The sequence below is a fragment of the Caretta caretta genome, chromosome 15 (assembly GCF_965140235.1).
Source record: "Caretta caretta isolate rCarCar2 chromosome 15, rCarCar1.hap1, whole genome shotgun sequence".
Taxonomy (NCBI): domain Eukaryota; kingdom Metazoa; phylum Chordata; order Testudines; family Cheloniidae; genus Caretta; species Caretta caretta.
The window spans coordinates 27,260,895-27,277,631 of record NC_134220.1 but is presented as its reverse complement, the minus strand read 5'-3'; the positions used below and the strand labels follow the sequence as shown (position 1 = coordinate 27,277,631).

Here is a 16,737-nt window from a genome sequence, read left to right as displayed (position 1 = left end):
TCATTTCTGACCTCTCCCTCACCTTCTTCCCCACTTCCAGGCCATATCACCCTGACAGATATGGCAATTTCCTGCAGTATCCTTGGGAGGCATTATTGAATTAAGTTTAAATATTTTTGAGGTCCAATGTATTAAATTAATGATTTGTGTGTTACTTTAGGCCAGGATTTTATGTAACCTCTTTGAGGGAAATGGAATGCAAGGCCTGGATGATCAAAGGAATATACTGAACAATATGCCCAGCCTGAATGGACATTTGGGACAATATGTGTAAAGTGAATTTCCTGGTAAATATCTAGGGGCAAGTGAATGCAAATTGCCCACCAATGGTTATACAAAAACCCAGCCTTTTCAAAATATGCCCCCAGGAGTGGAGCTTTGTCTGTGAGGTTCACCTGTTACATGAGGCCAAGATCAAAGGCCCAAGCAATATAAAGAAAAGATCAAACTATTCATGGTTATTCTGGTTCTGAATCTGAGACTTACTACAATGGGGGAAGAAAAAAACAGTTGTGGGGTTTAAAGGACTAACATCTACCAGAGCCTGAGGTTGGAGTCGGGGATGGGGTGATCTCTGATAAGCTTTTTAGCAAGTGTGTAGTTTCCCTTATTATTTTTTAATGTTTTTTCTCTAATGTTTTCACCTTAAAAATAAACGTACTTGCTTACGTTTGTGTGGTCACTTGTGACTGCTGATAATTATAGCTGTTCATAGCCTCTGGAAAGAATTTGAAGCACAGATGCTGGCCTGTTTAGGCAGTCTGGCTCGCTGGGAATATCTCAGTGTAGGCAGGAACTGTGCAGCCTGGAAAAAACCCGGGCAGGAGGGAGGGACGCATGGCTGTCTACCCAAGAGCCAGGAGTCTAAAGTGGAGGCCCAAAGGGACCATGGAGGGGCATACAGGTGGAGTGGCCCTGAACCATGACAGTCACTTTTTCCTTCACGTCTTTAAAAGTCAACCTGTCCTCTTCATCTAGAAAGCCAAAATTTCTGTCCTGACCTCCTGCCTTGACTATCATCATCTCCTCTTCTTTGGCTTTTTATATTAGCCTCTATTGTCTCCAAATGCCATGGCCCAAATAATCTTTCTTGCCAAGTACTTCAAACATATTATACTCCTGAGTCATTTGACCAGTTCCGCACTGTGCTGCACAGGCAATCTAGAACTTATTTAGCATCTTGAAAATGAGGACAGTAATGCACAGCTACCTACACCTCTGTCTTGGTATCCATTCACATTTCCCAATACCCACTCCACTCCACCAGTGACGCAAGCGTTGATAACCCTTTGGCTATCTCTCAGCTCCTTCTTCCAAACTGCCCTTTGTGTTTGGAATGTCCCTCCAAAAATCCATTTGTCAAGCTGTCACCTCATCAATTAAATCTTCCATAAAAACCTACCTCAGTAGCGTCACCTAAAAAAAAAAAATTTACGCTAAGAAAACAAAACCCCACAAACCATAAATCTAACAGCAAGATTTATTGGCAGCTGCCCATAATATAAAAATATTAAACTAATAAGACATGGGCTCAGCACCACCCTGATCACCGTTTGTATAATTTATCTCTTTCCTGTGTCCTTTGGATTATTTTTTAGGACATGGGGTTTTTTTGTTTTGTTTAATTTAGATTGTAAGATCATCAGGGGAAGGAATTGTTCTTATATGAATGTATAGTTTTTACCACTTTTGGGGCTCTAATCTAAAAGAAATAACAAACATAGCAACCGCTTTAGAAGTTATACATATTAAAACACTTAAATTTTTAAAGAAATATAAACATACTGTGTTAATTCCACTTTGAACCAGTGAAGAAACATCAGATACTTCCAAAGAATAGAGCAGGTGCATTGCAGGCAGTGAAAAAACCATGAGGTTTCTCATCTATAAAATAAGGGAAAAAACAAAAAGGTAAATGTAGAACTCAAAATTTGGTGCAGCCTGATAAAATAAATTAATCCCCACAGTTATTTGCAGGATTCTTTCTGGAGTGTTTCTACAGAATGAGGTAAAAAATTTATTGAGCACTTTTTGGAGCCCCCCAGAGGACAAACGCCAAAAATTTGAGAAAGTTGAACACTGTTTTAGAAGATGTCATCTATGTTTATTATATTTTTAAAAACAAGCATATCTACTAATCTCACTCCAACATTCTGTTTCAGTTATCTTAACTCCAATGCCTGTTCACATTGGGCAACTAATAGAAAGCAAAATAACGGTTGCTTTTTATACCAGTTTGGGGTTTTTTTAGTGCAAACACTGAGGAAAAAGGCAACTATTGACTACATGCACAATCAGCCATCTCGTATCTTCACGCTTTTCAACTGCTGTGTAATCAAAATAAAACAGAATATAGATAAATAAAGAGATTCGTACCTGTTTGTTAACAGGTACTGTCAAGGTTATTAGTTTAAGGCTGGCAGTCCCTTGCCTATAAAGAAGAAAAAAACCCCGAATCAATCTTATGTTAAATTATGAAGTTTATAAAAAGATACTGAAACAATCTGTAAAATTTAGGTATTCTATGAAAACTGAGATATTGTAGTACTACAATATATGGCCCTGTAGTAGCACAATATGTTACCATACATAGGATAGGAGTTCAATTTCCAAGCTTGAAACCATGCATGTGGTGGCAAACTTGGAAGAAAAGTATGGTCTAATGGTAAGAGCTAGAATTCTTGTGTTCTAATCTCTGCTCTGTTACCAATTTCTTTTGTAGGTATAGCCAATTCACCTAAACTCTGTGCCTCAATTTCATAACCTGCAAAATGAGATACCACTTATTTTCCTACTTTGAAGATAACTAGAATTTATATAGCATTTATTATGGATAATGTTATTATCTCATAGTCTTGAGAGCAATACTCCAGTGTTCAGTCCAGCAGATGAGAGTGTTGCCAAAATGATGCTTGCAACTCTAGGGGGAGGGTTCTAAACTGCTTTAATAGTAATAAGGAGAGTCACTCTGCAGGAGGCCTCATTTTTACCCTCTCTGGAAGGAAGTCAAGGATACTTGGGCTGCAGATCCAGTATTGTGCTTTACTGAGCTAGAAAAATGTCAGTGGAACGCTGTGAGAAGCAAAAATGAGATCTGTCATACGTCACCAACTGGGGATTACCCCAAGACACACAGGAAGTCAAATGAGGGTTGGACAGTTCCTGCAGTAATAGGCCCTTCATATTCCAAAGATGGTACTATAATTCTTCATTTACCTTACGACTGAAGAAGAATCTGATTCTGTAGTTAGAAGAAATTCTTCAATACGAACTAAAGGCCAATCCCAAATCAAAGTAAGAGAATAAACATCCCACATGCTCAAAATGTTCTAGAAGAAAACAAAAAGTCAGGTATCCACTTCATACTTTCTTGACATAATCAAGACATGTTTTATTAGGTTGAGAGGTCCAAAAAGGAGAACACCAATATATTTACAATACAGCAAATAAGTGTACCAGGTCTTGAAGTATTTCTATCAAAAGAATAAAGCACAGTGCAAGATCAAACTCCTCTATAAGGAAAGGCATATTTCTACCTTATAAAAAGGTTTTTTAAAATCATTAGTTAAAAAAATCATTGTAAAACAATTTCAGACAGATCAGTGAAATTATACTTACTTCCTTATCCAGGACAAACAACAAGTTGTCTATGACCTGAAATTGCACTGCATCTAGGAAAGAAAATATATATTTGTCTGGGAATAACATATTTGAATTGCAAATATTCTGTAGAAATACCCATTTACAAAGCAGTTTCTTTAAAGTTTTTTAAATGGATCTTACAGAGTCAGTCATCCTAGTAGCTCAGTAGGCCCCAATCCTAAAAATGCTTAAGTTTTCATCTGCTGAACTGCTTTGTTGGATTCAAACCAGAGCGCTCAGCACATTTTAGGAGTAAGCCCAGGAAGAACAACAATAACATTACTAAATAATGCTCCCATTCACTCCTCAGCTAGAGACAAATATTTGAAAGCAGATTAACAGGAAAAGTTTATTCAACCCTGTAAAAAATGGAAATCCAGCTGTAGGTCATACATCTTGTAATACTTCACTGCAGAAAAATCTGTTTCAAAAAGTTAACTTTGAAGCATAGATTTAGGCTTGCAGTATATACTCAACCAAATGAAATCTCCTTTTGCAATACTATATGTATTATTAAAACAGTAAACTAACAATTACAAAAAGTAGCTCAAGATATTTTCAGTTATATTCCTGTCTATTTATATAAATAGACTTCTTATTTTACAGGCAAATTTTTTAACTTTTACCTTTAATCATACTTGAATCAACAAAACTTTGAACAGACACCAGGTTTTTACTAGGATCCACCTCCCATTTGGAGAGCACACAGTCACCTTTACCCTGTTTTTAAAAAAACAAAACAAAATGTGGTTGTATATTAGAAATTCTGGTAGTTGTCAAGTTTGTCTCATTCATTGAAGTTTAATAGAAAAAGGTTTCTAGGAAGTTGCAAGTCACGCTGAGTATCCTACACATTAATAGTTAAGATAAACACATTTCAAAAATCAAAGTAGCTTTTTTCCTTTCCTATTTTCAGGAACTGACTATATCACAATATTTAAATCAATCATTCTTGCCCACTAAAATAGATTTTTGTGGCTCTTCCAAAAGCACGGAACATTTACAAACAGACAATTTGCATCCAACTAGGACATGGTGCCTGATCCAAAGCCCATCAATGGAAAGTCCTGCAATGAAGTTAATGGGTTTTGGATCAAGTAGTATGTATCTGTCGGACTACATTGAGCCCTAGTCCAGAAAAGAGCTTCAGTATGTCCATAATTTTCATTCCCTTAAAATCAATGGGACTATGCACGTGCTCAAGTACTTTGGCAGACTGGGGCTTTATATTGTACTTTGGCAAGTCTCTGTTGAATGTGGGCCTGATAAAAAAAACTCTCATTGACTTCAGTTGACATTAGATCATAGAATATCAGGGTTGGAAGGGACTTCAGGAGGTCATCTAGTCCAATCCCGTGCTCAAAGCAGGACCCGTCCCCAACTAAATCATCCCAGCCAGGGCTTTGTCAAGTCTGACCTTGAAAACCTCTAAGGAAGGAGATTCCACCACCTCCCCAGGTAACCCATTCCAGTGCTGCACCACCCTCCTAGTGAAAAAGTTTTTCCTAACATCCAACCTAAACCTCCCCCACTGCAACTTGAGACCATTACTCCTTGTTCTGTCATCTGCTACCACTGAGAACAGTCTAGATCCATCCTCTTAGGAACCCCCCTTCAGGTAGTTGAAAGCAGCTATCAAATTCCCCCTTATTCTTCTCTTCTGCAGACTAAACCATCCCAGTTCCCTCAGCCTCTCCTCATAAATCATGTGCTCCATGATTGGGCCCTCTGAGAACAAGGATTAAATGAGAAATACAAGAGTGCATGCAGATGAACTAAAATCCTGCAATGTAGTATTGTCACTAATAAAGCTCCACACATTTACCATTAACCGTCATAGCACTATGCCCAGTTTTGAAATGACAAATTGTCCCTTTAAAACTAAAATCTTGACATTGTCTTTTAATCCATCAAAAGATTACTGATATTGCAGACTATCATTATATTAACAGACATCTGAATGCATCAGATAATTTTAATCATTTTGTCTCCATAACATTTTTTTCAATAAAATATCAGTATGTACATTTACCCCAATTATCAGCAGGATGTTGTTCATCGAGTAACCAATCACAAAATTCAGACAACCAAGGGTGTGATAATCCTTTGTAGAAGTATAAGCAGTCTTGATCATTCCTTGTAACTGGAAAAATGAAAACACACAGTTATTTATGGAATAATAAATAAAAGTTTGTTAAAACTTAAACGCTGACTTTAGGATGTAAAGAAAACTTCGGTTTACCCATTTATCAGTTAGCTTTACAGCAATTAAAAAATTTTCAAACAAAGTGTTTGATAAACTATACAAATCAAAATTTTGTTAAATTGGAGATTTGTAACAGATGCACCAATTGGTACACTAGCAGATACTGCTATTTACCTTCTTTGCTGTAATCATGTCCATCTTGTCAATTGCTACATAAAAATTAAAAAAAAAAAAAAAAAAGTAAAAAACAAAAAATGTGGTTTCATAGTTTCATATTGGATAGCTATAATGCCAACCTGACAGCTCTGTACAGCACTAACAACGCTATAATCAAAGTTCTCATGCGTTTCTATTGGTCATACTATGGCGTTATAGAAAATTAACTTTTTGAAAGCCCAGGGTGGTCCTGTGCTCTTGGTGACCTCATTAAAGTAATTTCTAATATTGTTCAATATAACTAACACAGTAATACTATGACTTGGAATTCTATTCCCGTAACAAGCAATACTCTCAATAAGAAACAGAATTAGTGAAGGGAATGTAAACTATAAGTAATTTGCAGTGGGGGTTGGGTGGGAGAAATAAAAATAGTATACAAAACTAGTGGGAGGAGAGGGGGTTTAAGACTAAACTAAAATCTTGCATCATTCACAATTAGTTCACACTGTCTTAAAAACAAAAGCCCTACGAATGATTAAGACCCTTTCCTGGAAGTTGCTGAACATTCTCAGCTCCCTCTGAAGCCAATGGGAGTTGAGGTCACTCAGCACTTCACAGGACTGGACTCTGAGCCACTACAGAAAGCAGCACGCAAAAGTATTTTAGTTATTATAGGTTAATACACAGCAATCTGGAATTTAATTTTAAACATGAGTTGTATCATCATACCTTCCTGAATTTTTGCAAGTGGGAGGCACATAATGCAAAAGAATCCATTGCTTGTGAGAATGAATATGTGATAGATACCTATAAAAATAAACACAAATACAACAAACTTAAGTTTCTAAAGTCTAAAAATTATTTAGACCAAACTTTTCACCAGATTAGAGTAATTTTAAATTAGGTCAAACTAGTTACTTTAACAAATAAAATGTAAGAACATTACCAAGCACAGAATGAGATATATATATTTTTTAAATCTATGTGGGACCAAAATTAAGAACAACATACATAACACAGCCTGAGATTACCCCATGCAACTCTAACAGCAGCTGAATGACATAATTCATAGAACTTTGCTGATACTAGTGATGCTGTTAAGTATTATTGTAACTGCACAAAAATCCCCTTCTCACTAATGTCACTAAGTACATATACACCACTAAAGGCCAAATCCTGAGATTCTGAAGTCAATAGGCGTTCATATATATAAAAATAAAGTTCTCAGAACTCGTTCTAAATCAACCAAAAAGATGCTATTAACAACATAAATTTAAAATCTCACATTAGTGTCCTAAGAGAATAGATCCTAAATTCATCCCCTAAATTCCCACCAGTCAATGCTGTCAGACCAGCAAAGGAAAGGATATCTGAAGTTACAGGCTCTCCAATGAAAATGTAACACCCCAGACATTCATATCTAAGGACTATTTGAAAACATGCCTCAGCAAAGACAGGTAGTGCATAAAGAAAGAAACAAACAATCAGAACCAGGTTAGTTTCAGAGGGAACATATGCCAAATAGAGAAAAAATAAATATTGATGTCAAACTTCTAAATAACAAAAAAAGAACTCAAGTACTTCACTTAGAAGCCAGTACTTGTAAAAAGACATGCATCAGAAAAAAATTGTTTAAAGCATCCACCGGCCATTATAAAATTTTAGTCACTAACTACCTTAAACAGATCTGTCAAAAAACATTTGTTTTTCCAAAACATCAATAAGCAGTTCAATATATAAATTAGTACCACAAAAATGTAGTTACAAACAATGCAATTTGGCTTCTTTGGTTAGATTAACAGAAGTGAAACAAATTACTATTAAAGACTCCATGTACTTACAATGTATAAGGGTGAAATCCTGCACCACTAAAGTTAATGGGAGTTTTGATACTGACTTCGTAGAAGTCACGATTTCACCACAAGAATAACCAGATGCTCAGGATGTGCCTGATGCAATGTCAATTAAGTCAATAGGAGTCTTTCCACTGATTTCAGTGGGCTTTGGATCAGGCCCTATTGCCTGTGCCACCTGTCAAGTGGGGCATAATAATTAATTAAAACAATATATAAGAAACCTGAGCAGCTTCCCTGGTACAGTAGCTGTGGAAAATGAAAAGTTCTGAAGTACAGTCATTCCAAATAACATACTTATCTCCCATTTTTTTATAAATAAAAAACAAAATGAAAAATCTGAAATTAAATGTAACCAAAACACTTTAGTAAGTGATTGTGGTCTGGATTCTGCAAAAACTCATCCATGTGCTTAACCGTACACATTCAAGAAGTTCCACTGAAGTAAATGGAAATGCTCACATGTGTACAGTTAAGTACATGTATGTTTACAGGATCTGGGCTTAAAGGAGCAATGAGACAGTCTGTTAAACAATATCCTGAATGCATGTGAATATCCACTTTTAAATATTAACACACACCAAGAAGAGATGTACAGAAAAATATAACATACATAAATGGTTACTAAGGAGCACATTTCTCCTTGTTTTCCTGAAGTTGTCAGTCATGAGCTCAGTCAAGAGTTCAACCCTGGAAGTACGGAGCACTCTGGCCCTGATCCACCAAAGTACATAAGCATGTGCTTAACTTTAAGAATGCAGTTCAATGGGACTCCTCCTATACTTAAAGTTAGGCATGTGCTGTTGTGCTCTGTCAGATCAGGGCCAGAGTGCTCCACACTTGCAGGATTGAGCCCTAAGGGGTCCAGTCCAGCTATCACAGCACGTACATTTTTATTACAGATAAATTACTCATGGTTAAGATCACATCCAGCTTATTTTTTCTTCTGAGAGTTAAAACCAGGCTATTTTTAGGAAGAATTATAAGAAAAAACTTACCTCCATCTGCATTATCTTTTTCTATAATAAGGTTTAGATAAGACTTTTCATTTTCAGATTTCTGAACCAAAACCTAAAATAAAAGTCAACATAAAGACAAATTTTATTCCATCTTGGATTAAAATTATGTGCTTATTAGGAAATAATACATATTAATTTAAACCTGTACTTTTTTCCCTACAGAAATTCTGCATTAACGTGCAATTTTGAATAATAAGGAATTGGTAACATAAAAAATTACTTTAGGGATCAATCCTGCACACTCTTGGAGAAATAGTCCTTATCCTCATACAAAATGGGGCTGTTTTGTTTTTTGTATTTAAATAAAGTTCACTAGATCTGTTACGCACAGGACATTTACGCGCGGGGTGGGGGGGGCGCAGTTCCTTATAACCTAACATGCATAGTCAGCCAAAGCAAGAGTCACCTTCAAGATACTCAGTTTATTAATATTTTGATATTTGACACACACAAAAAAGCATGCAAGAAATTGAGAATGGAACAAAAAAGTAAGTTCCGTACATTAGTTAGCAAAGTTTGCTTTGATGGTACATGAATAAGATGTAGGTTACCACTTCTCTCACCGACCACAAGAAACTGTCCTTTTTGACACAAACCAACCACATCCACTTCAGTGTCTGAAAATTCCAAACCAAAATTTCAAATATTAGGTTGTCATAGATAATGCAGTTCAAGCATGAATAAGTTAGTAGTGCAGCATCTCAAATTCTTTCAAATATTTATTTTGATTTATAGAAGTCCTAAGAAAGGAGCATTCTTCCACATGCTCTAAGTCAGGGGTTCTCACAACAAATTTTTTGGTGGCCTCAGAATGTGGCCACCAACTCTTGCTGGTGGCTGCACTGACACTTTTCTACTAAAATACTTAATTAACTTCAGGAAAAACAAATCAATATGCATGTATACACATTGCAATTTATTTATGTAGGTTTTTTTTTTTTTGCAGACTCAATAATAATAATAATGCTGTGAAAAGTGATATTTGTACGTTTAATATCACTTTTCACAGCAAGTCCTGGCAAGTTAAGACCTGGATGAAGGGGCGGGAGGGAGAAGCAGCAGAGGCCAGGCTGAGCACAAACCTCCCAAAATCAGGCTTGAGACTAATATAATGATTCTAAAAATTGTCCACAATTCATTTTGTGTGAAGAGCTGGTAAATCACTGTTCTAATATCAACAGGGTTTTGTATTCTATGATATATGGTTTTGTTTAACTTTTGTGGTAATATAAATCTTTTCAATCTAAAAGCAATATTAGTTGGTCATGTTTTTTTTCTCACATATTACATACTTTCAAGGTAATAAAAATAGCAGATATAGTTTGTCTCCATGGTTATATAGATTTGATCTCCCCCAATTCTCACTCAAGATGCAAATTGGGGAGTCTTTGGATCATATCTGTAGTTTCACTTTTTGATCCCAATCCGGCAAATACACACACATCTTCATTCATGTGAGTAGTCCCACAGAAGCCATTAGGATTCGTCACATATTTAATATTAAGCTCACCCATAAACGTTTCCAGAATTGAGACTTCAGACCTCAATCCTGCAAAGAGCTTCACATAGGTGGACCTCTATACTCTGATAGATCCCCCCGATAAAGTTAATAGGAGCCTTGTTAATGACCTCTAGGGGCAACAGAGGTGCCATATTGTTTATACAAATGTTCTATTATAATGGGTTTTTTTAAAATCTAGGATATATTGATGAAGGGTACTTCCTGTATTTTCAGTTAGAAAATAATTAAAATAATAAAGCTGTTTTTAATTAACTGAATCCATAGGCAATTTTCACTTGCAGTTAGTTTAATTCCAAAACAATAAACTCACCAAATTGAATGTGCATCTGAAAAGACTGGCAAATGCTATCAAGAAGTGACACTGATCTGTCAGCCACAATAATACAGCCATCACTTGAGTTGCATGCATATAGTTTTGGATTAAACAAGACCTTAGAAATAAAAAGAAGAGCTATGAAATATAAGCAACTAAAAGTACCTTTAAAAATACAGATAAGAGTAATGCTTTTCAACAATTAAAATAAGACAATATATAATAATCTACTAGTCTAAAACAGTTTTTTTTACATAGTTCCAATAAATTCCAGCATAATAAGCTCTGATCCTGATAAATTCTACCTTTTCAGAGGAAGTTATTTTAACTAGCGTATCCTCTTGGTACAAGGCAGTTCCACATTCTTGTCTCGAACCTATGTTCAGTCGTCCACTTTCTGTGTCATCATTTGTCAGAAGTTCAATATCATTCCACATATTGAAGAACTTCTTTACCTCTGATAAATAGATAGAAATCATAGTAGCAAAAGCTAAATGGCATTAAAGCGAAGTGACATTTAAACAACTGGTATTATCACATAGAACCGACTTTGTCATGATACTATGATTCTATATTTAAAGAGGATGGTACAATAAGCTGTGTGTATCCAAGGTTAAGGGACTCTGTGATGGGGTAATCACACCACACAAGGCCTGAGTAAGAAAGAAACGGTCCATCAACCACGTGACAGGCTGCACCTGGAGGAGAGTCAGGACTGATAATGTCTAACTGATGATGAAGCCCAGCTGAGCAGACTGGCCTAGTATATAACCAGGAAACGGCCCCCAAGAAGGGTTTATAGGAAGGAACTCTATGGTCACTCCCTGAAGGGGAGGTGAATTGGCAAGAGTCCAGGAAGAGGTCTGGGGGAGAAAGCCCTGGGATCCTGCCATTGACTGTAGATTCTGGCAAGAACAAGAGACATGATAAAGTAGTCATAGGGAGCTGAGGAAGCTCCAGTGGCAACCCAGGGGTAGGTCAGAAGAAGAAGGGAAAATGGGAAAGAGCCCAGGGAAACAGAAACATGGTCTGGGATTGCTTGGACCATAGTTAGTGGACATAGGGTCCCTCAGCTGGAACCTAGAGTAGTAGGTGAGTCTAGGTTACCTTATTAGCCACTGGGGAAATAGCATAGCCTGGGCAGAAGAATGGAAGGCTGCCTGAGACAGATCATCCAGTGGGACTTGACACTCTGAGAAGGGGAAAACTACAGTGACCTGGCCAGAGGGTCAAACCACGAAGAGGGAGCCCCCTGAGTTTCAAAGAAGGACCAATTGAGTCCAGGGTACAGAGATGTCATGAGCAACCAAAGGAAGGGATGTTAGACTGGCTGAGAGCTAATCCCCAGATCTTCCCACATTGAGGTGCCCCAGTGGTGAGTAGTAAACCCTGTGACAGATACTGTTTTAAATTATTTTAAGTTCAGGTTAACAATCTGTTTAGTTCCAAGTATAACACTTTCCCCAAAAATTTTCTCACCAATTTTGCCAACAGGCTCAATATTTCTAGGTGAGTATAGGAGCCACAGTTACACAGCTCTGCATCAGTTTGTCCTGGGATAGTGGCATGAGATTGCATGAAAATTCCACCATAGCCTGTTACAGCTTGGTCCAGTCCCACTCTCTCTAAAAGGATACTTGTCTGCTATGATGGGATCCAACAGCTGAATCTTACATGCTCCTAAAGGCCCAGGGTATAGATGGTGATTCCTGCTCCAGATTTTGGGTCAGAGGTGCACTTCCCCCCCTGTGGATCCTGTTTCATATCCCTTCTGATAATGGGACTCCAGTCTGGCTACCTAGAACCAGTGCTTCGGCCTTCCTGAGCCTCCAGTAGTTTAGTCATTTTCCCTACAGGGTCCTTCTGGTTGCATGAGCTCTGATTTACCTAAGTTACATTCTTTGGGGGCAACATGGCAGTAATGCAAGAACATATAGGCTTAACCAAGGAATTTCTTAAATACCCACACACTCTACTCTTGAAAAGCTTAAGAGTTACAGATCTATGGAAGATAAACTTCTGAACATAATCCTCTTCAGTCTGATCTTGCCCCTTCTGTGAGTTCCTGGTATTAGCCCAACTCTTAAAGGATAGAGTCCCTGCTATCTCCACTTCCTCTTGCTGAGTCTTCTGTTCCTCATGGTGAATGGCTTCCTTTGCTGTAGAAGGACACTTTATAAGACTGCAGCTGTCCCAGGCAGATGTGTAGCTGAAAGGGAATGCCAGTCCCCCAACCCTACCCTTGCCACACCCCCCCCAAGCAGGTTTCTGTAAAGGAAGTCCTTGTGACAGATATGACAATATCCTGAATTAAGGATTTTAGGAATTTTTTGTATTAAAAAGGCAAGTGTTTATGTACTGTTTAGGTGTTGGAATTATTAATATTTGAAATGATATGGGAAATTATCAAACACCAATTTAATCAAATTATTTTATTAAATCAAACGGCCAAATGATACATTATACAGTTGCTCTGAACATGCCCCCAAAGCCCAAACAATAAGTAATTTACTACCTCTGAACACTAACAAAACATAAGCATTTAATCAAGACACTTACAAACAGGCTAAATCCAGGGGTGCTTAGACCCACCTTGCTTCCAACATAGTCAGATGGGTATTGGCAATGAACCCTTTAAGAGCTGACTTCTTAAATACCCTTTAACAAACACGTAATGTCATTACCAATTCACCCTTATTTCCAGTCTTAATTCAGATAAGATTTACAACATTCTTTCTTCCCAAGGCCTTTCCTCCTTATCTCTTCCCCTCCTTCCTGCTGTCCAACAGCTTTTGTTTTTGTTCAACCTGTCACATAGGAGAACACTGGTATGTGGGGTGGGAAGGTCCATGTTGGCTCATTTTAAGATAGATTTTTTTTTTTAATTTAAAACCCATCTGCAGTCACCCCTATGGGTCAGAGGTCTTCTTTTTAGAAACTATCCCTTATTTCATTAGTTTAGTCTTTGAACCAGACATCCTCCCTACTTTATTCCTTCTGGCCTTATCACTTATTATTTTCAAGGCTTTCCTTCTGCTTGCTAGTCAGGGCCTTTCCTCAAAACATATATTTTCCTAACTAGACTTAAGCTAACTTTTTAATTCTTTAATTTTACACTTGTATACCATCCCTCATATAGGATATTTCTATGGGGAAGAGAGACCACAGATCTCCAGGAACTAAGAGCAATAGATCATGATTGGGCAAACTCATTCAGTTTGTAACACCACCACCACTACGTGGAGAGATGCTTGCATATTCTAGTCAAACTAGATGCTCTAGGGACCAACAGACAAAAAGAATTTTTGGTTATACAGCCTGAGTTAAAACTGATTCAGGATTTTTTTTTGATCCGGCAAACAGACAGGACCTCTGGTCCAAGTGGGGCCCAATCCTTAGGGAAGGTTTGGAAGGTCTTTGCCCCACAGAGTCTCTACTAGACTTGTTCTGAGTAGAAGTTGTGATTAAACTTGTGACCACAAGAAAAAAACCTATATTGGGTTTTAAGGACTAATTACCAACCAGAGCCCCTGCTGGAGTGAGGGGTGATCTCTGGTAAGCTTGTTGTGTGTGTCAGTTTTTATTGGCTTTTAATGTTCTCTGTAATGCTTTTATGTTAAGAATAAGAGTGCTTGCTAAGAAAACTATATAGCAAATTATAACTTGACAATTACATTGTCTGCCGTCTCTGAGGAGAGAAGCAAAGAAGGCCTGCTTAGGCAGTCTGTCTTTTGGGGAATAATACAGTGCAGACAGGGAACTGTTTAGCCTGGAAATACCTGCCTCTTTCCCCCTTCTGAGCAAGGTATCTACCCAAGACAGGTGATGGTTGAGAAGGCTGGAGTCAAGAGTATATGCCCTTGCTGGACTATAGAAGAGGATTACAGGTGAAGTTGCCCTGAAACCTACTCTGATTGGCTGCTCTTCCCCAGGTGGCAAGTGTGACGAAGTGGGACTGTTCTTAATGTTTCCTCTGAATAGTGTGGGGGTGCCTCAGTTTCCCCTAGGCAGTTCTTAAGTATCTAGGGGGTGGGGTAAGGGTGTATGATCATTGCAGAGCCCTAGAGGGCAGGTGTGTGCAGGGGTCTGGACACAGAGAATGGCCAACACCCTGTTTCCTGGCAACTGATGGCCTGGGCCCTTCCCCCCTGCAAGGTGAGAGCTAAAGGGTTGGAGAACAAAGGAATCAGGTGACCACCTGGCCCGGGAAAGGAACAAAGCCCAGAGGAGGAGGGGCTGGAGGGGGTTTTCAGTTTGGGGCTGGCTGGGACATGGAGTGAAGTGCAGACGTGGTTGTCTGGCTCACTGCCCCCCAAAATGGACCCAGCTGAGGGGTCCCGTTCTCTGCACCTGCAAGCTCTGTTTTAGACCATGTTCCTGTCATCTAATAAACCTTCTGTTTTACTGGCTGGGTGAGAGTCACGTTTGACTGCGAAGTTGGGGTGCAGGACCCTCTGGCTTCCCCAGGAGCCCCGCCTGAGCGAACTCGCTGGGGGAAGCGCACGGAGGGGCAGAGGATGCTGAATGCTCCGAGGTCAGACCCAGGAAGGTGGAAGCTGTGTGAGCTGTGTGTCCTGAAGACAGGCTGCTCACAGAAAGGCGACTGCCCCAGAGTCCTGACTGGCTTCATGGGGAGCAGTTCCAGAGCATCGCCCAGGGACTCCGTGACAGCAAGGTGGGGGGGAAAGCAGCCAAACAACAACTTCTCCAGGAGGCAGACTTTGTGTTATCCTGTTGACTTAATGATCAGTTTAGCTGCCAAAACCATAAAGCGTACAACCCTGGTGCTTCAGAGCATAAACCACATCCACAGTCAGTATGCTCCGAGCTTGTGTCAGCATCATAGATCACATTCTCCAACACCTTCAGCACTCTAAGGCTCTCTTCAGAGATCAAATCTGAAATACACTTCACCCCCTATCCCCACATTGAGCCAACTGATGAATAGTTGGCTTGGTAATACCTTGGATGTTAGCCTGAAGCACTTTTTGATGGTGGTTCGTGCTACCACCCTTTCTCTAACCCTTTACCACCCTCACTGTGCCCAGACAGGGTGACTGAAATCACACACAAGCAGCGCTCCAGGAGCCAGGCAGAGCTCTTTCCATACAGGGGGAGCTGAGCCCACATCATTCTGAGAAAAGCAAAGAAGAAACGAAACAGCCCAGCCCACCTCACCCTACCCTACATGCAACATCCAGCATTTGAGAGGGGAGAGGAGCTGAAGAGCCCTGGAGTTGCCTGTTAGTCCTGGAAGAAGACTAGCTACAGCTGCCCTGCCAAGCCTGGGAGTGGTGGATGAAGAGCCCCAGAGGAGGCTTTGTGCAAAACTGATGGGGGGGGGGGGGTGGAAATAAGTGTTAGGCAGGGGCGGGGCAGATGTGGACGGGAGAGCTCCCGCAACGGGGGCCTGAATAACCGTAATAAGGGAGGGGAGCAGTGACAACGTGCACGACCATATAAACACGGGAGTGTTGTTCAAAAATTAAGACAAATCAAAACCTCAAAAAATCCTCATGTCGGTGGGACCAATCTCATAATTTCAGGGGGTCTGACTCATGATTCGTGAACCTTGGGGGTTGACAACGCTACACTTTGCATCATGAGCCTTAGCTCAACCCAAGGATCCTCTTCCCCCCCCCCATCAGAGAATTTTGTCCTTATGACCCCCCGAGTATCAACCTCCTCCCCCGCTCAGGGGTACTTTATCAGTACCACACCTCCCCCCAACAGTACCTCAGCTTGGCATCCAGTAGCAACGCGTAAGCCCAGAGGCACTGTATAAAGGTCTCTCTCACCTCAGTCACAGGAGGGAGGTGGCGAGCCGGGCATAGGACATAACTGCCTCAGAGGCTGAGATTCAAATTGGCGGGAATTTCCCCGTTCCTTCTCAGTCAGCTACAGGCTGCTGTAAGGGTCAAACGCAAAGTCGCGCCCGAGGAACTAACTATCGCTCCCCCCGCCCACTAGGCTTGGCCCTTTACTGCCGTTCCTAAGGTAACAGGTTCCGCCTTCATCCCCAG

General features: G+C 39.6%; 1 protein-coding gene across 6 annotated transcripts in view; it reads right to left on the bottom strand.

Annotated features, from left to right (window-relative positions):
• The window catches only part of KNTC1 (kinetochore associated 1), an 80,574-nt gene extending 63,862 nt beyond the window's left edge, over window positions 1-16,712 (bottom strand). For 5 of the 6 annotated variants that reach the window (XM_048821899.2, XM_075120073.1, XM_075120075.1 and 2 more), the window contains exons 1-13: window positions 16,451-16,712; window positions 11,020-11,171; window positions 10,712-10,832; window positions 9,381-9,496; window positions 8,859-8,931; window positions 6,737-6,814; window positions 6,023-6,057; window positions 5,675-5,785; window positions 4,269-4,362; window positions 3,619-3,671; window positions 3,217-3,329; window positions 2,377-2,431; window positions 1,786-1,884 (exon numbers count right to left, since the gene is read on the bottom strand). In XM_048821899.2, coding sequence (XP_048677856.2) covers window positions 1,786-1,884; window positions 2,377-2,431; window positions 3,217-3,329; window positions 3,619-3,671; window positions 4,269-4,362; window positions 5,675-5,785; window positions 6,023-6,057; window positions 6,737-6,814; window positions 8,859-8,931; window positions 9,381-9,496; window positions 10,712-10,832; window positions 11,020-11,151 — 1,080 coding nt within the window. In that variant the 5' untranslated portion in view covers window positions 11,152-11,171; window positions 16,451-16,712. The remainder of the gene's footprint in view (window positions 1-1,785; window positions 1,885-2,376; window positions 2,432-3,216; window positions 3,330-3,618; window positions 3,672-4,268; window positions 4,363-5,674; window positions 5,786-6,022; window positions 6,058-6,736; window positions 6,815-8,858; window positions 8,932-9,380; window positions 9,497-10,711; window positions 10,833-11,019; window positions 11,172-16,450) is intronic. The other variant, XM_075120074.1, reaches the window with a different exon arrangement.
• Window positions 16,713-16,737: the final 25 nt, after the last annotated feature.